Source organism: Heterocephalus glaber, unplaced genomic scaffold, assembly GCF_053883595.1.
Source record: "Heterocephalus glaber isolate CG9 unplaced genomic scaffold, H.glaber_assembly_v1.0 deba00000943, whole genome shotgun sequence".
NCBI classification, from domain to species: Eukaryota; Metazoa; Chordata; class Mammalia; order Rodentia; family Bathyergidae; genus Heterocephalus; species Heterocephalus glaber.
Genome location: NW_028258175.1, coordinates 14,481,970 through 14,503,832, shown reverse-complemented (window position 1 = coordinate 14,503,832; position 21,863 = coordinate 14,481,970). Strand labels below are relative to the sequence as shown.

The 21,863-nt window shown below is 51.8% G+C and overlaps 1 protein-coding gene across 6 annotated transcripts in view; it reads right to left on the bottom strand.

The window, feature by feature from the left end:
* The window catches only part of Myh11 (myosin heavy chain 11), a 104,315-nt gene that overhangs the window by 40,398 nt on the left and 42,054 nt on the right, over window positions 1-21,863 (bottom strand). For 4 of the 6 annotated variants that reach the window (XM_087209191.1, XM_087209195.1, XM_087209190.1 and 1 more), the window contains exons 4-10: window positions 19,027-19,054; window positions 15,184-15,286; window positions 13,724-13,744; window positions 11,764-11,856; window positions 9,978-10,041; window positions 7,636-7,734; window positions 4,791-4,934 (exon numbers count right to left, since the gene is read on the bottom strand). In XM_087209191.1, the coding sequence (XP_087065317.1) occupies window positions 4,791-4,934; window positions 7,636-7,734; window positions 9,978-10,041; window positions 11,764-11,856; window positions 13,724-13,744; window positions 15,184-15,286; window positions 19,027-19,054 (552 nt within the window). The remainder of the gene's footprint in view (window positions 1-4,790; window positions 4,935-7,635; window positions 7,735-9,977; window positions 10,042-11,763; window positions 11,857-13,723; window positions 13,745-15,183; window positions 15,287-19,026; window positions 19,055-21,863) is intronic. The other 2 variants (XM_087209196.1, XM_087209194.1) reach the window with 1 other exon arrangement.

Genomic DNA, 21,863 nt, shown 5'->3' with positions numbered 1-21,863 from the left:
TTAACATATGCCACCGGATATACAAGACACTCATGTTAGGATGAAGGAGGCGGAGATTTCTTTCCCACTTGTCCGGGTGGCTCCACCCAAATACACTGTGTTCCCAGGATACTTGGAACCTCCACACTCAGCCCGTGTTCCCATGATTGTGGATTCTGTATCAGATATCCTTACAAGGTTTTGGAGAATAAGGGGGACCTGCCCTAACCATCTTGGAATTCTCACAGCCTAGTCCAGGGTCCAGACAAATGTGAGCACAGGAAGGAGCACTGATGAATGAATGGACGGGCAGAGGAGAGACAGAAGGTTGGGCAGGTGCAGATGGGTGACCGATGGCTACCAATGCTTGGCATAGATGAAAGCAGAGATGAATCGGCCGGGGTTCTGGTCTACAGGAAGTCACTGTGTCCAGGAACAAGCCCTAGAGTCCCAGCCTTCTCTGGTTTCCCCGGGCCAGCCAGGGGCCCAGGCCCAGCTCAGCAGGACGGTGCCCCAGCTGAGGGCCCCACACCCTCTCTCCATTGAAAGCGAAGGAAGCTGCTGGTGACAGAACATTGCTAAGGCGATTTCACCCCACCTGGGCGGGGGGCTTTGCAAGCTATCGGGTGCTGTATTGTGGTTTTTAAAGTTCAGATCTAACCTAGGGATTGCTGAAAGGCCCACCGAGCCCAGGGCAGAAGCCTAACCCGGGTTTCTTTATCTTGGCATTATTGAAATTTATGGCCAGAACATGCTTTCTCCTTGGGGTCAGGGATTTAGCTCAGTGGTTTCGTCGCCTGCTGCGCAAGCGCAAGAACCCGAGTTCGATCTCCGGTACAAAAAAACAAAAAGAACATGCTGTGCACCACAGTAACATGTTTAGAGCCATCCCTGCCTCTCACCACTAGGTGGCAATGGTGTTCCCCTTCCAGAGTTCTGACAACCAAAAAAGTCTCCACTGATTTAAATGGCCAGAACAGACTCATGGGGACTCGGGGACTCAAAGGGGCCACAGCTGCACCGGAACGGGCTGTGATTCCTCTCTTGTTTCTGGTTTTTCCAAAGGTGATGCAGATGCAGAGTTTTATATGAGATCTACCCATGTTTAAACACTGAGGATCAATTTTAAACAGTTTGGGAGGCTGTGGTGGCCAAATTTTCTCTCCTGCTGGAGGAGGCGCCATGCCCTTTGCTTTCTGGCATAGTTAATGTCATCACGGAAATGGCCTAAGAATGGTGACCACAAGCAGGTCACAGAGATGAACGAACGCAAAGAGTTCATGGACGGCAAAGTGCCTAACTAGAAAGGGCCGCAGGAGCAGCAAGGGTGGCACTGGTCAGGGCTAGAAGCGTGCACTCGGGATGAGACAGTCCTGGGCTTAAAGCCCACCATGGCCCTGCCGAGCTTCAGCTTCCCCACCTGCAAATGGAGACGGTAAGACCACAGTTACTCCGTGAAGTTTACATCAGGAGAGATGAGGCAGCAAGGGGCATGGCCTAATAGGCACTAAATAATGCCAGCCACCTGTAGTGGGCAGAACAGGGGTCCCCAAAGACATGTCCACCTGGAACCTTGGGAGACCTTATTTGGGGAGAGCCTTTCTCCATGTAATCAGGTGAAGGCTGTCAAGATTAGATCATCTCACATTACCCAGAGGGCCCTGTGCAAGTATCCTTAGACAGAAGAGGAAACTCACAGCAGGGTAGGCTATGTGACAAGGGGGCAGAGATCAGAATGCTACAGCCATAAGCCAAGGAGCATGGAGGGGGCTTGGCAGGACAGAGGCAGGGCCAGGAGCCTCTCAAGGGCACTGGGCTACCCCACACCCCGACCTCAGGCCTCAGGCTGCAGAACCGACAGAGAATACATTCCTGATGTTTTAAGCCACCAAGTTTGCAGTCATGAATCACAGTGGCCTTAGGAAACAAATCCACCTATTGCTGAGGAACAGGAAATAGGGTTTTGCAGCATGGACATAGACCCTGGGAGGTATAGGACTGGTGTGAACAACTTTTAAAAAATCTTAATAGCCAGGTATTTATTCTAACTTATTAGAATCAATTTAACCAGAGGATAAAATTAGTGCTTTTATAGCAATCGTTTAAGACAGAGGCCAGAGTGAATAGGGCTATAGAAATCTACCCTGCACATAAAAATATTCAGCCAACAATGATATGGATGGAACCTGGGAGAGGTGTCCATTGAATGACCCATGTCTGGAACATGAATCTCAACAGCCTGGCCCCGTCCTGGGCAGCTGTGTGACCTCAGGTGGGGCATGAGCCTCTCTGGGCTTCTGCTTCACCATCTGAAGACCCATAAATGTACCCACCCCACAGGATTGTCCCAAGGACGTACCTAAACCAGGCAGTGTCAATAAACAGCCACTGGCCCTGTCATCGTTATGTCTGTCCTGAGCCTTGGCCTCTGCATGGCCTGGCGAGTTCCTTTCCTCTGCTCAGAAGTCTCCAAGGTCCCCTGGGCTTTGGTGGCTCTTCCTCTGTGAGAGCAGAACTTGGTGGGGCAGGGAGAATCCTGGTCCCCTGGGATGGGTAACCAGGGTCGGCATGCACAGTGGCCTGAGGCTGTCCCCAGGCACTGATCTCTGTGTCTGAATGTCACTTCTATCTGAGTACTGTGTGCCCCATTCTTTACTTTTTCATTTAAATTCACCTACTTCTGGCTCCTTACATTTATTTATTAGGAAACTTGATATGAAGGGAGACGTCAGCTTTACTTGCCCAAAATAGAGATAGTTATACAGTAAACACTGGGAAAACAAACAAGAAATTCTAGGCCAATGCTTGGCCATGCCTGAACTCCTGGGCCTGGGACCTGTTCTCCGTGGTCTGAAGGGAGATTAGCAAGTGTCAGAGAGAAGCTGAAGACCTGCAAGTACCGGACACCACATTCTCTTTGAAATTCATCCAAAGAATGACAAAGGAGATGAAAAGGAAGACTTGTCTTGGGGTGGGATTTGACATCTTCTCCTGCTCAGCAACGGGAGCTGTGCTTACAACACGTTTCCTTCCAGCCTGGGTTTCTGCCTGGCCCTGACACGGTTATAAAGGTTTTTTCAGTACCTTTCTGTACCAGTTGTGATTACAGGCACATGCCTGTAATCCAGTACTCAGGAGGCTGAGGCAGGAGAATCGTGAGTTCAAGATAAGCCTGGACTATACAGTAAGACCCAATCTCAAAACAAAACAATAAAAACAATAAAAACAAACAAACAAAATCTCCCTTCCCACAGACAAAAGCAGGGGGTTGGGAGGCCCAGTGACCCAAGAATGAGCTCCAGATCCAGCAGCAACTCTCTGTGTGTCCCTGGGTAAATGCCCTCACTTCTCTGTGCCTCCATTTCCTCATGTACAGACTGAGAATAGCAACAGTGACCTCCCAGCAGTGCTGAGGGTAAATGAAGCACATAAAGCATGTAGCTTTACTTGTCAGCTGACACCTCCACTTTAAATATATTTTAAGCATTTCCAATGCTTTTCCAAAAACATTTTACAACAATTTAAATGGCCCCAATTGTTTTCACAAGGACAGTAATTTAATCCTTTCTCAATCAACATTTTAGTTTATTCTAGTTTTTGATAATTTACATAAAACTGTACTGAACATCCTGGTGCCTTAAGTGTGAAAAGGACTTAGCAAATGCTTGGCACATAAGAGTACTTAAACATTACTTGTTTTGTTTTTGGTACCGGGGACCGAACTCAGGTCCTTGCACTTGCAAGGCAGGTGGCGGAACCACTGAGCTAAATCCCCAGCCCATTACTTGCATTTTTTTAAAACCAAGATGAGAAGAAGCAAAGCTAACCCATGTCCCAGGTGAAATGCATCATCCTTGGGGAGTCCAGCCACTGGAGTCTGCACGCAGGACCCTGGCCCAAAGCCACGGGTGCCACCCACCCATCAGCTGACCCACAGAGCCTTCTGCTCTGGGTCCCAGATCATCGCCCAGGAGCAGCGCTCTCCCCACCGAATTTCAGCAGTGAGTGATGCCCCAGGGCTGAGGAGGGCCGTGAGAAGAGAGGGAAACTTTCCACTATCTTGCCCTTTGCTCTGAAAGAGATTAACCCTGACCGCTGGGGCACATCCGACGCAGGACGGAAAGTGTTTCCGGCAAGGCGGCATCACCCCCTCTGGCTCCCAGGGTCCTTCCTAGAGCTCTCTACCCCTCCCCGAGCTTCCCACACCCGGTTAGCATGAGTAGCTCAGGACCCCACAGCTGCAACCGGGGAGGCTCCATCTCAGACCCCAGCAGGAAATCCACTCTGCTTTTTGGGCAGAGACCCACAGGATGCACAGAGTGGGATATAGCCATGCAGCTATCCCAAAGCTGCAGCCCATGTAGAGACCCGGTAGTGGGAGGGACAGAGGACAAGAAAGCAGAGCCCAAAGAAATCTGAGCTCCTAGATCCTGCTGCAACGGAATGGTGAAATTTTCTACATTTTTTTAATTTTTTTTTTTTTTTTGGTACCGGGGATCGAACTCGGGTCCTTGCGCTTGGGCAGCAGGCGGAGAAACCACTGAGCTAAATCCCTGGTAACTTTTCTACATTTTGAGTGAGTCATTCTCCTTGCCTGAGCCAGGCTGGGACACTGGCAACTGAAAAAGCCCTAACTTGGCCACTTTTCTAGAAAGTTAATAAGCTGCCCACAGTAGAATCAGTTTTCTCTCTACTTTTCCTTTCAGGAAACAGGGGATCCAGAGCAGAGATCTGTCCGACCCCAGGACAGCCCCCATGGATTCCAGCTCACTGCAAACAGGAACCAGTCTCCCAGGCTGCGTGAAACCTACCCAGCTGCTCCTCCTCACTGAAGCCCATGATAGACATGGCCTCCAGCGTCTCCTGGAACATCTCGTCGTCCTGAGCAGCTGGGATGGGCACAAAGCCGTTGGAGAGAAATGTGTAGTTGTTGAAGCCTTCCAGAAGCAGGTCATCTAGGAGAGGAAGCGAGGGAAGAGTCAACAAGATGCATTTCTGCTTCCCGTATGAGACAGGAATTGATTGGGCCAATATCATTAGTTCCCTTTCTCACAGCTTAGACAGATTAAAGCCCTTCTCTTACAACAACTAATTGTTGGCCTCGCTGGCCATCGCCGGCCCCAAACAGTGGTGCAGGGTGTGCACTGCTCCAGGGTACCTGGTAGGTAAAATCCAACCTTACCTCTGCTTGTAAGCTACACTCTGTGATGCAGGGTCACATCTACCCAGCGGAAGGGATGCCTTTAGCTTTACTTTCCCAAGGCCTCAGCTTCAGGAACAAAACTGTCTGGAGAGTTAGTTTATTCCTTATTATTAAATGGATACTTGTCATATTTTTATCCAAAATCATATATACACATGAATTAAAAGAATTACCACCAAAAGGTTTATAATAAAGAACTGCCACTTCCAGCCATAGTCCTTCTGCAATTACTACCTTTGTCTATAATAACTGCCTTTTCTCTTTTAGCTCTTTCTTTTGGTAGTTACCACTATTTTTATATACAATGGGTTTACTATATGTAATAATTTATATACAATAGTGCTATACATATGTAATGTACTATACTATAATATGTAATATACAAATACATACAAATATACATACAAATAGTACGTTATAATACATACACCATTACATATAATAGGCTATAACTGAGTGTGTCAAATTTAGGCATTATTCATGGACTTATTATTGTAGATGAAGATTTAGCTCTTGACAACCTTCCCTTTCTTCAAATTATTTCCAGTTAATTCAATTGTTAAGTCTTATAACCTTGGTTAGCAAATTGGCCCACTGGTTGTTTTTGTCAATAAAGTTTTATTGAGACACAGCCTCCTCCATTTCCAGGTCTGCTTTCACATTTTAATGGCTGAGTTGAATAGTTGCAATGGATACCACAGGGTTCTCGAAGCCTAAAATGTTTATTCTCTGACCCTTTAGCAAAAAAATCAGCCAACTCATTGTTTATAGTGTTACATCTATTAAAACTTGTGCTCTGTAAAGTCATATTCTGTAGTTACACCCACTTTGTTGTAGTTTAGTACTTTTCCCCAAAAACATTTAAAATTACTTTTCTCTCCTATCCTACTTGCACTCATTACACCTCCGATACATTGAATTTCCTCTTCCAGCCATCTTTAATTAGGCTGGATTTAAAACACTCTTGGAGAGACATCAATAGACAGTTTTCTTTTTTAAACTAAGTCTTTTATGGGTTAAGTCACTTGGAAGCTACTTGGCAAAGTTGAGATTAAATTGACCAAAGACACATGATAACTCCAGCTTTTGGGTTAAATGAAATGCATGAGTCAAGTCACAGGATTTGGGTCTTTACCAAGACTCCTCTATCCACAATAAGGATAATTTTAAAATATTATATTCTAAGAACCCAGCCCCTTCCCAGCTCTATCACGAAGAATACCATGGCCCCAGGAATTTTAGCCATTGGCCCTTATCCTTGTCCAATTTCTAGAAGACCACAGGCAGAGTACAAAACTGGAACCCAAGTCAGGAGACAACCAAACTGCTGAGTTTGGTGCCAAATAGAGGCAGAAGGGACATAAGCATTTGCCCTCAGCTACCCCCTGGTGGCCCACATTGTAACAGCCAATTTACCATATTTATATGCATTCAGCACCCCTCATTATCCAAGATTGCTCCACCTCATATTTGATGTTCCAGAAAGCCAAGCATCAAGATTTAAATAAAAACACCACCCCCTAGCGGCAGGGCTCTGCAACAACTCCACCGCCCCAAAGATGTGAGGTCACATATCCTTTTGATAGTTTTCTTATTCAAGAAAAGTTTTGTGGGCCACAAAACTGACAAGAAGCAAAGTATGTATTGTTCTCATACATTTTTAGACTTAAATTTATTACCAGAAGACATATCTATCTTGACCAAGGCGTCACATTTTTCAGCTATGTGTTTTGCATATTCTTTTAAGAGATTACTGTACTACATGACTGGAACCTATAATTCCCTACTGGAACTATATTTCACTTATATGAAATATATATTTCATTTAGAGATCAACAAACCCCAGCACACTGGTTGCTTCAGTGAAGGAAGTTGTACTGTGGCACAGCCACACCCAAGATGGCCGCCTTCGTAGGACAATGGTGGACTTCGGCAGTTGTGACAGAAACTGAAAGATCTGGGTTTGTTGGGCTGGGGTGTGGCTCAGCTGAAGAGCCCTTGCCCAGCCTGAGCCAGGCCCTGGCAGCACCATAAAAAAGAAAAAGTTTGTTGGCCTCTGACTTACAAAGGACACTTTAAAGTCACTTTCAAGACACTTGCCATGAAAAATCCTTAATTCCACTAATCCTTCAAATTCCTTATAAAATCAAAATGCATCTTATTTACTTGCAAGTCTAACTGACAAACACAACAACTGTTTTTCGGCCTTCCTCCAAGGCAAAGGGACTTGATTAACGATCTAATGTTTAATTGGGGTTGATGTCTGCTATGTCACACAGTAGGTGCTCAGTAAATGAGGACAAATGAACAAAGGTGACACGCACCAGAAAGAGGTGAGGATCATGCACCTGCCACCACAGGCCTGTCTTAGTGCCCAGTTGCCTACCCTAGCCCTGGTGGAAGAACAGACGCAGCCCCCCAGCCCCCAGCCAAGGTTGTGGCTAGTCACTCACTTTTCATCTTCTCCTTGGCTCCTGCAATCAGATAGTAAAATATGTGGAACGTCCTCTCCTCCCTGGCTTGGCGAATTGCCCGAGACTTCTCCAGCAGATCTGGTTTGGAAGGAGTTAAGGAGATACGGCCAGTGTTCACCTCGCAGAAACCTAACCTCTCCCTCTGGCTCTGTGTGTAAGCTGCTGAAGAAGCCACGTCCAGCACCCAGGGGAGGCGCCCTGGGGAGTCCTGTAGAGTTTAGAGCTGGGCAGGGTTTGCTACCATGCCCGATTCATACACGGTGACCATCCAGTTAGCTGTGTTCCAGGGATCAGAGGCTTTGAACCTTGGCGATGACCCCCATGGACAGACGGGATCACTGTGCTGCTGTCAGATGCCAGGCCCAGAAAGAAGGGGAGCAGAATGAAAGGGAAAACCATAGAAAGCTGGGAAGAAAATGCCCCCAGGAGGAAGGGCTACAGAGGGGGCCGGGAAGGAGATGTTTCTTCAGTGACTGTCAGGACCCTGCTTCTGGAATGGGCTGCCTTGAAACAGGAGAGAAAATAAGGACACCCTCTCTGACCGGCACATCTTGGAGCTCAGTGCTCTGTACGCATCATCTCAGGTAAGTTCCACCAACTGTGCTAGGAAAGAAATGCAAGGATCAGCTGCATTTTCAATACAGGGAAACTGAGGCTCTGGAGCAGACACCCCTGCTCAGTACTAGCAGGCTATGCGTGGCACCTGACTCTTGCTGTCGGTAATTCGGCTCTATTGTTTTAGATCAGGAGTCAGACCGCAGCTCTTCCTGACTCAGATGGGCATGAGAGATGGTGGACTGGGTGAGTACACCTCCTCCCTCAATGACTGCCACAGAAACCTAGGCCCTGGTCTGTGAAGTGGCAGGGCTCTGCTGAGTTACATGCACCTGAGGTCCGCTTGACCCCATTAAAATCCTTTCCCCTGAATTATGGCTTCTTACCGACCCGATGGGTTGCTTCCTAATTGCACCCAGACCCAGTATTGGTTTGTTCTATCCAAGCAAGATAAACAGTGCTTACTCTCTAATAGCCCTGTCTGGTGCCATCATGCCAGGTGACCACAGAATTTCACTAGATCCCTTCAAAGCATACCTGGGTCCCTATCCCTTTCCACGATTGTATTAAAAAAACACTGGATGTGTTTGGGGGCTTTGTATTTGCTGCCATCAGCAGCACTGACCAGGACCCAAGACCCAGCTTCTCCACGCTAAGTCTCGTTTCTGTCTGTTCTTGAATTTGCCTTGTGCTGTGGTGGCTCACAGGAGGCCAGGACCCATGGCAGAGGTCCTGGTAACATCCTCTTCCTATTCCGTACAAGGCTCAGAGATGCAAAATCATTTCTTAAGACCGCACAGACAGGAAGTACTTAGCAAAGCCTCCTCCGTGCTCCCTGTTCCAAAACAGGGAGGAGAAAGACACTAAAAACATCCCACTAATCAACCTCAGGGGAGCTGGTGGGCAGGCTGGGCAGCCCTGGATCATCTCTGTGGGCAAAAGCACCTGGTCTCCAAAGGCACCTAAGCAGGGAGGGGGAAATAGAGGCTCAGGGAGGTTCAATGATTTGGCCAAGCCCACAGCTAACAGGCCCAAGCTGAGAACCAGACCTGGACCTGACTCATTCTGTAATCTACCGTCCACTCCAGGCACCAAATGGAGCTGGAACACAGCCTGGCCCCATCACTGCTCCTCAAACTGCTGTGAAGCCAGCGCCTGTGAGCTCGAGGGCTGCCTGCAGTGCTCAGAGGTTAATAAACCCTAAGCCCAGACCCGCTCCCCAGGTCTGGATCTCTCTCCCTGGACTCCTCTTCACCAGGCAGATTCTGGAAACAGATGCCTGATGGGAAAATTCCTTTTCCACCATTTCACAGGCCACCTCTCTAAGGACAAGTCCTGTGTTTGACCTTGGACGAGAGCAGGTAGTGAGGGAATGGGGATGATCACACAGCGCCTAGGCTTTGCCAGCCGTTCCTCTGCCCCGCCGTGGTGCTCGGGACTTTCCACGAACTGATGCACTTTACCTTTTCTCATAACAGTGCTATGAGACAGGTCCCCTCACAGCACCCATTTCACTGACAAGGCAGAGAAAGGTTGAATAACTGTGGCCCAAGGTCCCCGAGCTAGGGAGAAGTCAATCCAAAATCCAAAAGGCTGGATGTAACCTGCATCCCAGGGCCTGCGGTGCAGGAACTGTTCAGGAAGAAACTCAACACCTGAGGTAGGAGGCTGGGCTCCGTGCCCTTTGTTTCAGGGCCGCCCTCAGCCTCTGGGCAGGAGCAAGTCGCTGTGGGCCTACATGTGGCCCAGGCTCTGCCGAAGGATACACGTCTCAATGTTGGCTCCCACGATGTAGCCGGTGACGTCGAAGTTGATGCGGATGAACTTGCCCTGCGGATGGGAAAACAAGTTCAGGGACAGCCAGCTACAGTCAGGCTGAGCCGCCCTACACCACGGGCTGGCAGGGAGGGAGCTGTTGGGAGCACCTCGCATGTGGGGAGACACCGCTGACCTGCAGAGCCTCACAGGTCGGCCTGAGCGAAAGAACCAGCCTTGCTAAGCTGGGATGGTCCCAGGCCTTACGGAGAGAGACGGGGCCTGCACAGCGCCCTCCCAGGTCCATCGCATCTGGCTTTTGTCACGACTCCAAGAGTCCAGCCTGGCTGCCCTCATTTAAAGGTGGGAAAACGGAGACCGAGAGGGACTGAGTAGCCCTGTGTGACCCTGTTCCTCAGAGGCACAGCCGGAAGTCAAGGGCACCCAGGGGCTAGAAGGTCCCTCCCGCCCACTTCCTGCCCAGACACATGCTGCCCGCGGCACCGTCCAGCTCTGGGGTGACCAGCTTCTGCAGGAAGTGAGAAGCAGTGGGCCCCTGAACTCCTGTCCTGGCAAGCCCTGGCCCGCTGTCCCGTGGGCAGGACGGTGCTGTACCCCAGGACTCATTTGAGACCTGCCTTGAAGGGGCTGGCTGATCCCCTGTGCCGCACACAGTGAGGCCCCATAATGGAGGACAGGGCTCCAGCCCGCCCCTCGGCTCAGTCCCTTTTCTTCCTTTCTCAGCAAGTGACGAAGGATCACGTGCTCTTCCCCACCATGACTTTCACAGTGAGTGGTGCCCCTGGGTGGACATGCTCCCCCAGGCTGGCTCAGGTTCCATGAAAGTGTCACACTTTCCTCATCAGGAACGAGACAGGATGTCTGGGAGCGGCCACATTGGTGCTACTGCAACTGGGAGCCCCTGGTAGGGCCCAGACAAGCTGCTGCCCCTCCCTGCTTCCCAAGGAGGTGGCCACCACGTTTTTAGGGTTAACCTTGAATTTGCTCTCAGGGATGATGTGCCAGACCCATTGCTCCATCTAAATGCAGAGCTTCCTGGTGGAGGTAGCACATTCACTACAGGGATTTGAGGAATCTGGGAGGCAACCATGTGCCTTGTCCCATGATGGTGGGGCCAAGGATGCTTAGGGTGCCCTGCAGTGACCAGGAGAGTCCCAGACACCAGGCGTGTCCACCTCCCCTGTACCCTGTGAATGCGCCACTTGACATTCATGCAGGTGGAAAGCTTGTTTGTAATTAGCTAGACCTAGAACATAACCCTGTTTGAGGTAAAGGTGTAACAAAAATTAAATGCAAGCTGGACATACTGGTGCACATCTATAGTCTTCGCACTCTGGGAGGTTAGGGCAGATTTCAAATTCAAGCCCAGCTAGGGGGACTTAATGAGACTCTGTCGCAAATTAAAAAATAAAAAAAAGGACTGGGGATGTAGCTCAATTCGTGCTCTCCTGGACGAATGAGTCTTGGATATACACGTCTAGCACATAGCACGTGCTCAGTATCTATTTCTGGAATTAACTATGAATGTGAAATGCCTAACAGTGCTTGATACACAGTGGCTGCTCAGTGGGTAATTGGTGAATGAATGAATGAGTGGCAGGAGCCCATGGGAGACTGGACATTCAGGACAGGATGCAGAAAACGCCCTGGTGACATCCACCTCTCCCTTCAGGCTTGGATTCCCCAGCACACACACCCCCTGCACTCTCAGGCAGAAAGTGACACTGAGGGACCCAAACCTTTCCCAGAAAGCCGCCCTGTGGCTCTGCTACTTACAAATCGAGAGGAGTTATCGTTCTTCACTGTTTTGGCGTTGCCAAAAGCCTCCAGAATGGGGTTTGCTTGTAGAAGCTGTTTTTCCAGCTCTCCCTAAAATTCATTCACATCTAATTATTGCAGGAAGAACCCGGGCCCTAACAGTTCAGAGTGAACTAGACAGACTCCACCCTTAACCCACAGGCTTTCTCCTACCTTCTACCCCCACCCCTTGGACCCTAATGGCAATGTTGAAGTTTACTGGGTAATTTAGGCAGAGCTTTCTGATAGCTAGGACATCTATTCCCTAGGAAGACTGCTCTTTCAAAGACAAGGGTCTGCTCATATATGCAGCGTCATCGACACTAAAATCTACCACGTGTTTAACAAGCAGCCTTCAAACCAAGTGACTATAATCCTCCCAATTATTTTAGTTTGACTTCTCAAAGTTATATTGTTTCCTTGGTCTGGTTTTCTGAAGCCTCCTATGGAGAACAACTAAGAGAGGAGCAAAACCCACCAGGGGCCCTCTCAACTGACTGCAGAACAAAGCTGCAAAGCAGGTTGCCCGAGCTCCATTCATCAGGTTAAATGCAGCTGAGACAGTACACAGCCCCCAACCCCTCTCCCAGAGTCCTGTGCACATACATGGTCACGTGATTAACTGTGGTGGGGAAGGGCCCACAGGGAAGTCAAGCCTGGAAAGCAATGAGCTGCTCTCTGCCCAGCTCTAGTACGTGGCAGTAGCTGCTGGAACCAAGGGAGGGGTGGGATCTCAGGGTTTCTCCTCGCTCCCCTTTCCCTTGTCTTTCCCTCTCAGGCAGCAGCTGGCTGTGCAGAAGGTGGCAGGAGGGCACCCAGCAGGGAGAAGAGTGGGCTTGGCTTGCTCCTGGGGCATCAGGAGGAGCTGCCCCAGGGGATGAGGCAGGAGGCTCCTACTTCCTTCTGAGCATTTATTCTTGAACCTCCTCCTCTGCTCCCAGAGCCCAGGAGAAAGCCTGGATTCCACGGAACTCCTGGCCCCAACTAGAATCGCCTGATGTTGGAAACCAGCAAGGAGTATTATGGTCTTTTCCTTGGCTAACAGGAAAAGACAAAAGGAACCCCTCTGTCCATACAGACTTTGAGGTTCCAGTGTCTCCCCGAAAGGCTCCTTCTCTACAATGAGGATTCTAGCAGTGGGGGCTAAGTGGTCATCATAGAAGAGTTTTAGACGTCCTCACTTCATGCGGATGAGACCACTGCCCAGGGTGACTCAGCCAAAGTGACACAACATCGGATATCAAATAAGGCCTGTAGCCCAGCATCTTCCTCAAGTGTGCCCTTGCTAGGTGCCATAGCAGACCCCTGAGAGTCCCCAAGGCTGGGACCCATGTGCCAGCCGCCCCCCAAGCTCTGCGTTAGAGATGAGTTTACTTCTGCAGACCAGGTCGTGTGGCGTAGCTGGGGCCTTACCATGCCACCGAAGCTGTGCCGTGAGCCTACGACTGCTCCGAGCACCCGACATGCAGAACACAGACACACACTGCACACGCATGCACGGGGCACACTCGTGCATGGGGCGGGGCCAGGGAGAGGGAGGGAGGCATGCCACGATGTCAATCCAGCCAGGGAAGCTTTGGGGCCTGACAGCCCTAAACCGCTCAACCAGACAGGACAATGACTCTGGGGCATTTCGGTCAGGGGCACCGGGGGTGGCCATGGGGGTGGGGAAGGATGAGGGGGCTCATCCTGGACTGGAGACTGACACAGGATTCCAGCGGGGTTCCTGTGGGTGCCAAACACACCCACACCCCACCCTGGCATCAGACATCCGCAAGACAGAATCTGGGTGCAGTTGTTGACTTGGGGAGTGAAACTCAGGGGCCTGCCCTGACCTACCACCAGCTGGGGGCCCCAGGGTGCGACAGGAGCATGCAGATAGATCTAAGTCCACTCCGTGCCTCCCGCACACACCAGGAACACACTCTCAGTTACTCACGTAGGCAAAAGATGGGCCTTGCTGCGGTCGAATAGTACGGTACAAAACAAGCGTCAGTGTTATTGCTACCACATCCCGTCAGGGGCTGGGACACACAGCTTCACCCTCCCACCAAATGCCCGGACTCCCTGAGCACGGCTGCAAGCACAGGCTCCCTTTCCCTTTTTTTGGTATTATCCCTCCCTCTTCTAATTCCTTAGAGATCCAGAAATCTCGAAGGATTTTTATAATCCCAGGGACTAGGGGCACATTTTCAAATAGCGTTCGGCCACATCATGGCTGAAGCGTGTTCACATGTGCAGGCCACAGAGGCGGCCCCGGAGAAGATGAGCCAGCAGCGGTAACTCTTATATTGTTGCTGCACGGGTCGAGGCAGTGAGAAGCCGCTGCCACACCATGGGGCAATCCGCTCCCACAGGTGTTTCCCGCTCCCCGAAAACCGGCTTGCTGGGGACAGCGCTGACAGGCCCCACCTCTGGCTCCTGCGTTTGTTGAGGAAGGAAAGTCCCTGAAGCTAGGCCTGCTGTCCCGTCTCCGAGGGCCTGCAGGAGAGCTGGCGCTGGGACTGCAGTCACCTCTCAGGGCCTGACGCAGGGGCCAGAATGGCAGAAGCAGGGATGCCACACCACTCCACGCCACAGCCTGAGCTCATCTTCCTCTCCCCAGGCTCCAGGGGCAGAGGCACCAGCAGGATGCCCTCCTCGGGGACAGACGAGACAGGGCAAACCCAGGAAGAGAGGAGGAGCACCCAGGAGGGGCTCTGGAGACCCGCTTTTCCTTCCTTGCAAACCCTCATTCCCACGGGGTCACCGTGAGTCCCCCTCAGGGATGCTCTCTCTTCCACTTGTCCTAAAGCTCAGGTGACATGGGAGCAGCCTCTCATTCCTGGCCCCATCCCTGCGGTGTGTGGCACACTGGAAGGGCTCAGTCCACAGTCACAGAAGCCACTGGCCAAGTGACTTCGACATCCTCTTGGCCCAGGGGATGGGGACACAGAGAAAAGAGCAAACCCAAAGTGCACCCCAGCTCAGGGAGTCCACAGGGATTCACGGAAGGGAGGGCTTCCTAATCGGGATGAGTAGGCCCCACCCCTGGGGACGCTGGCCGTGTCTGCAGACATTTTTGGGGGGGGTGCGTGCTGCCATCTAGTGGGTGGAGGCCAGGGATGCACAGGACCACCCATATGACAGAATTACCTGGCCCAGGCAGCCACTGCTGAGAAACCCTGACATGAGGCCAGTGCCTGCTGCCATGGGAGGGCTCATTCCTGGCCTGGGGATTGCATCCAGCTGGACAGGAAGTGTCCGGCTGGTCACTTGGCCAAGCGGGTGTCAAGCCCTCCCGCACTGTCAGGTGCCGGGCAGTGGCTCAAGGCCCATGTCCTGCCCCAGGCCCTCTTTGTACCAGGTCAGGTGAAAGCTCACCGGCGAGCCAGGCCACCCTGGGGACCTGCCACTCACCGTGATGCTGGTGTCCTTCTTGCCCTTGTGTGACGAGGCCACCACAGCCAGGTACTGGATGACCTTCTTGGTGTTTTCTGTTTTGCCAGCTCCAGACTCGCCTCTGAAAGACACGGGGACAGTGACCCAGGGTTCACTCAGGAGCCGAGCAAAATGATGGCATCATCACTGCCATTCCCCGGGTGGGGTGGGGTGGGGGGCGCTGAGGCTCCTGGGAGGGGGTCACTTGCCCAAAGACACATGGCCAGGAGGGACTGAGGTGAGCCTCAGATCCAGGCCAAATACTCAATCAACTCCTCCCGAGAGGATGAGGAAAAGGATTCAGATGAGAAAGAGTTGCGGCGGGGGGGGGGGGCAAGTTTCACTCCAAAGGCCAAGCCGAGGTCTGTCTGGAACTGACCGCTTTTAAGGCATCAGGAGCACAGAAACGGAGAGGCCAGGCAAAGGACCATATTCAAGGGAGACATAAAAATCCCCCGAGCAGGAGGACCTAGGCTTCCCTCAGGAAATAGAAGTGATTGTCCCAAGCCCCTCAATCTCTGGGGAGTCCCCCCTGACTAACAGCCAGCCAGCTAATGATCTTATTCAGATACCAAAAAGAAAAACGTGAAGTAATTCCTGCTGGAGTGGACATGACTGATAGGTTGATCAGCCGGGCACTGTCTAGCAGAATAATACTCCTGGAATACGTGGGTAGATTTTGGACCAAGGTAGGCTTCTTGGCCAGCCGCCTCTTCTGGCCACCAGAGATTGCCATGCCGGGACTGCTGCACGCGTGGGATCCCGGACGGCCCCAGTGCCCTGCTCCATCCCTCCCTCCTCATTCTCCTCCGTGTTCCCTTTCTTTGCCTGAAACCTCCATTCTCTGAGCTCGTTTCATATTCTAAAATACAAGAGGTTTTTAAAGCCTGCACAGAATTCATCTACCCCAAGGTCAGCTCGAGGTTGTTGGTGCTGAACCAGTGCCACCTATGCCAGTACAGCCTCCGCTCTGCTTCCTAATTAGGCAATGGAGACAGGATCTTCTCAGCCAAGGGCAGCAGAGGAGAGGAGAGGAGAGGAGGGGAGGGGAGGGGAGGGGAGGGGAGGGGAGGGGAGGGAGAGAGGAGACATTGCTGCCCCAGCCACGTATGCATCTCCTTGGTATGAAAAGCTGTTCTGCCCCCAATTCTCATGTGCTCCCACCCCTGCTGCCTGCCAGCAGTGTACCCCAGTACTGCTGCCATCCAACTCCTACACACCCTGCAAAGCCCGGTTACACATTACCCCTGTCTTGTAGATTGTCTCTGGCAGGCACAAATCACTTGGTATAATTATTAGGAGGATTTAATGAACACACATAAAATAAACACTCAGAACGGTGTCCAGTATACACTCATGCTTTCCCTGGGGCACAGACATTTGATTTGTATCATGATCTTCACCATCATCCTCTCATAAGGTATACACCATATCCCATTTTTCCACTGTTTCACTCCAGAGTCAGCAAAGATCCAGATGGTAAATACTTTAGGCCCGTGGGACACATCCTCTCTTTCATGACTGCTCCTCTCTACTGCGCAGCAGGGAAGCCAACGTGTGCACTAATGGGCGTTCCAATAAAGCTTTATTTACAAAAGGGGTGTGACTTGGCCCACTGGTCTTGGTTTGTCAAGGCCTGGCTTCAGTTCCTCGGTGCCTCTGGTCCCTCGTAGATTAAAGTGTAAAGCCCTCCCCACAGCCCAGAGGGCCCCAGCGCCCTGCTTTCTCTGAACACAGGTCGGTATCATCCTGGGGCCCTCCACCCACCCAGCACCCCCAGCTTCCTAACCCTGGATGAACCAGACACTGGATAAAATATAACTCCCGTCTGCACGTGACAGTCACCCGGTTCCCGGCCCTGGCCCCTGCAGTGGTCCCAACCCGCTCCTCCTGACCACTCACTGCTTCTAACAGCTCGGACCATGTCAACCTGTTGGCCTCAAGTCTGGCTGATTTTGACGGCCAGAAGACAAATGAATGAGGCGAGTTGGGCTGTGCTGATGCTGGCCGGGGTGCCTGGGCTGGGATTTCCCATCTAATCTAACACTGGCGCATGCCCATGTACTGCGCACGGGCTGTGTGCAGGCAGGCGCTTGGGGCCGAGCCCAGGAAGGCAGGGCCAGGTCACGGGGCCTCTGAGGCCTGGATTTATTCTATGGCTACAGGAAGTCATTTCATTAGGGCAATGGGGCTTTACAGTGAGTGGGACAAAAATACAAACTGCAGGAAGGAACTTGGCCTACAGGAGCGATGGCGGTCCCAGCAGCAGGCCCTGTGGAGCTCTTATCCCGAGGCGCGAGTGCTCCTCCCAGTCCTTCCCGGGCAGGGACTCGGTCCTCCCAGCACCCAAGGGGGTTCTGCCTGTCTCCACTTTACAGGTGGGGAGTCTGAGGCTCAGAGAGGCACGGTGACTTGTTTCTGAGCGCTTGCAGCTGGCCAGTGACGGGACTGAGGCCCGGTCTGGAGCCTACACTTCCCCACCCCACAGGGGTGGGTATTTACGACCCAGCAGCAGGTGAATATTCTCACAGCGAACATTTCCAGAATGACGAATGGGGCCTGGTCGGGGCTGAGAGGAGGGAGCTTAGAGCCCAGGCCAGGGGCAAAGGACCCTGGGCTAGGGAGAGGCCGGGAGCCAGAGTGGACCCCAGTGAGGAACATCTCTGCCTCTCAGCTCCACCATCTAAGCAGGAGCCGTTGGAGGCTCTCAGCTTAAATAAAAATTCAGTTCCTCTGCGGCACTAAGGCACTCTCACTGTGCCCCTCTGTACCACATGGCACGCCCTTGCTCAGAGTGCTCACTGAGCATCTACTTTGGCATCTGGGCAGATGGCACGGGGTTCGCTGTGGTTGACAGAAAAGCGGCCCTCTCCCCTTCCCTGCAGAGCCAGTTTGGCCGAATATGCAGCTGGGTGACTGGCTCTCGGACCCCTGAGGACACCTCAATCTTTAGCAGCTCAAGTGCCTTCCACAAAATGTGTTAGTATTTGCACATAACCGACACAATCCTCTCATGCACTTTAAATCATCTCTAGGTTCCTTCTAATACCCCACGATGTAAATGCCATGATATGTACACAGTTATTTATTTTTAGGGAACAATGACACGGAAAGAAGTCTGAATATGTTCATTGAGACATAAGTTTTTTCAAGTACTTTCAGCCGGCGGGTGGTTGAATCTGCACATGAAGACCCACCAGTGTGAGCTTTGATGCAGTTGCTCAGGTGATGTGAACACAATGGCTTCGCTTTACAGTGTGGTAAATGCACTGCACATCCAGGGCCCTGGGTCCACTGAGATTCCTGCTTCCTGCCCACCTGTGCTTCCCCAGAATTAGTCATGACTTTTATTACTTCCCAATTTTCTATCTAGGTCACCCCCAAACTTATCACGAGTTGTCTAAGTCTTCTCCCGGCCCCATGCAAGGTCCTCCTGGCCTCCTTCACCATCTGAGATTCTTATCTACTTCCTCCACTCCAGGACTCCCAAAGCTAGTGGGGGCTTGTGCCTCCTGGCACATGGGACCATTTATGGCACAAAGTGAGTCTGTCTTTCCCACCCTGGGAGCTTGCTGTGTGGAGTGTGCTGCAGGGAGGCTAGCAAAGCACTTCTGAGGGGAGAAAGCAGGCTCAGATTTCAACACCAAAATGCCACCTGAATGTTGAGGAGTTCGGGCTGCCTGCCTCCCAGAGAGAACTTCTACCTTGGTGTTTGGTGAGCATCCACTCTGTGAGCAAATCAAAACAAAGATCCTCACCCTAGAGGACCCTTGAACACACCAGCTCTCAACCCCAGACAGAGTGAAGAGCAGCTCCACTTACGTGCACAGAATGGACTGGTCCTCTCGATCTGCAAACAGAAAGGAAAAAAAGCTGTGAGTTGGAGGGAGCTCTGCGCCGAGGGTCTGGACGCCGCCCCTGCCTGGCCTCCCACCCTCCAGCCCTGCGCTCAGCCCCACTGGGAGTGGCCAGGCATGGGGCAGGCCCAGAGCCAGCGGGGCAGCTGCAGAGGCTGTGCACATCGGCCTGGCCGACTCTGGGGTCCCGGAGAGCCCCCAGACTAGGACACAGACAGGACACAGACTTTGGGTCCAGGCAGACTTCCCTCCCACGTGGCCACACTGGGCCAACATCACACTTCTCCGGGCTGCAGCTCCTTGTCTAACATGGTGGTGGACATGAGCAGCCTCCCTCTCCTTCTGGGAACCATATACTCTGTTCCCTTTGACGCGGTTTGCCAGCATGTCCTCCTTGCCCTGACATCCAGTCTTGGGGGCCTCTCTTGGTCCCCAGAAGAGACAAGAATGTGCCTCGGGCAGCACTAATCTGCCTCTCTGGCCTAGAACTTGGAGCTCAGTCAAATCCGGAAGCACAGGGGCCAGGGATTTAGCTCAGTGGTTTTGCCGCCTCCTGCGCAAGTGCAAGGACCCGAGTTCGATCTCCGGTACCAAAAAAAATCCGGAAGCACAGCAGGTAGACAGAGCCCTGCAGGTGCCTCACTCCCTGGCCCAGAGGCCAGGAAACGCCAGATTCTGTCATTTTGAGGGGCTGGTGCCCCAGTCTTCCCACCCCATCTGCCAGCTCCCTGATGCTCCTCTGTAGATCCTCTTCCTCTGTAAGGCACCCCAGCCAGCATCTGCTTCGAGGGACACTTGGCAGGGAGAGAGGGCATCACGAGACCAAAGGATCAAGCAGACGTTACTAACGTGGCTACCAACACCTTAACCATGAGCAGCCACAGAGCTTGGAGTGTCACCCTCACTGACATGAGCGGCGAGCGTTTCTTAAACCCATTCCATGTCCATCCCAGTGCTCAGCCCCTTTCGAGCTTCCCTTCATCAGAGATGTCCCTGGCTGTTCTAGTGCTGCATCTCCAGCCTGGCAGGTGTTAGGTACTCAGTTATGTTTTGTGGATGAATGAGGACAGATGGACAGAAGGACAGATGAATGGATAGATGGATGGGAGGGTAGATGATGGGAGGATGACTAGAAGGATAGATGGGGAGATAATGAATGGGAAGACAGATGGATGGAAGGAAGGGAAGAATGAAGGATGGGTGGGAGGGAGGGTAGGAATGAAGGGGGCCATGTCTATGTGTCCCTCAGGGCAGAGAGGACAGCAGCGACCACACAGAGAGATGGGGGAGGTCCGACCTAACCTTTCATCTTGAGGTTAATATATCTGAGAGATTGCTCTGAATCAGACCTTAACAATCTACCTCACTTTTTCCTCCCTTCTTCCTTTGTTCCTTCCTTTCTTTTTCTTTTTATTTTTAGGGTGCTGGGGTGGAACCCAGGGCCAAGGGTGGCCCCTGCAGGAAGTAGGGCCTCAGGATGGGACAGGGCAGAAGGAGAGCTCATCCTTGGGCACCAGAATTCTTCATCAGCTCGTGATCCTGTCTTCCAGTTGAGCTGCACTGATGCTGGCCAAGCCCAAAATCCCCACGCTGCTGCAAGGACTTCCTCAGCCCCTCCACATCCACTCAGGGGTGCATCAGAAATGCATCCACGTGCCTGAGACATACCTGCAAGTTGTTCACTGCCATGGCATCTATGCAACAGCAAAAGACTGGAAACAAGCCCTTAGCTAGCCCCTCGCCCAACGCGGGGGTAACCAGGCCTGGTATCTGAACTCCTCTCTGCCATGTCTTGACGCATTGGCATTGGCAGCCACTTAAAAGAATGAGGCAGGGGTGGGGGTGGCTCAGTGGTAGAGTGGTTGTCTAGCATGCACAGGCCCTGGGTTCTACCCCTAGAGCCACAAAAATGAAAAGAAAGGAGGAACTCAGGCAGGGAGGGAGGAAAAAGAAAGGTAGATTGTTACAGTCTGATGTAGAATGAGCTCTAAGAAATATTAACCTAAATATAAAGGGACAAGTGAAACAGTATTGTGCCTCGTGTTTCAAAAGGAGGGATACAAGTCAGGCGTGATAATGCAGACCTGTAATCCCAGCAATCTGGGGGCTGAGGCAGCAGCACAGGAAGTTTGAACCCAGCCTGGGCAATTTAGTGACTTCGCAAGACCCTGTCTCAAAATAGAAGAACACTAGGGATGTAGCTCAGTGCAAAGGCCCTCAGTCAAATCCCCAGTACCACAAAAAATAAAAATAAAAAGAGACGTTATGGTGAGGTTACATCCTGATAGGCCCACCGGAAGTTGAAAATGACATAAATCAAACATGCGTTTAAATCACCTAACCTACTCAGCTACACGGCGTGCTAGAGCGCATCAGCTGTTTCCCTTGGGATCGTAGGACTGTCTGCCTGGGAGCTGCAGGTCGCTGCCCCTGCCCAGTGTCCCGGGGGAGGGTCCTACTGAATATGAGTGGCCCGGGAAAAGATCCTAACTCCACACTTAAAGCACAGGTTCCCCTCCACGCTTATACCACTGTGAAGTGGAAAATTCTAAGTCACGCATTTTAAGCTGTGGATCCCCTATCTGCAAAGCCACTCTGGGTGCTGCCCACAGAGGCTGTCCCTGAGGAGCAGGGCTGAAAATGAGGGCAGAGGGGCCTCCACTCTCACCTCTTCCCCTCCCATTCTGGTTGTGCTTGTGTCATGAACATGAACTGTGTACAACCGGGCCCTCATCCCGCCAGATACAGCCAGCGTTGTTCATTTGCCAGCCCTTTTGTTTTGTTCAGACAGGGTCTTGCCAC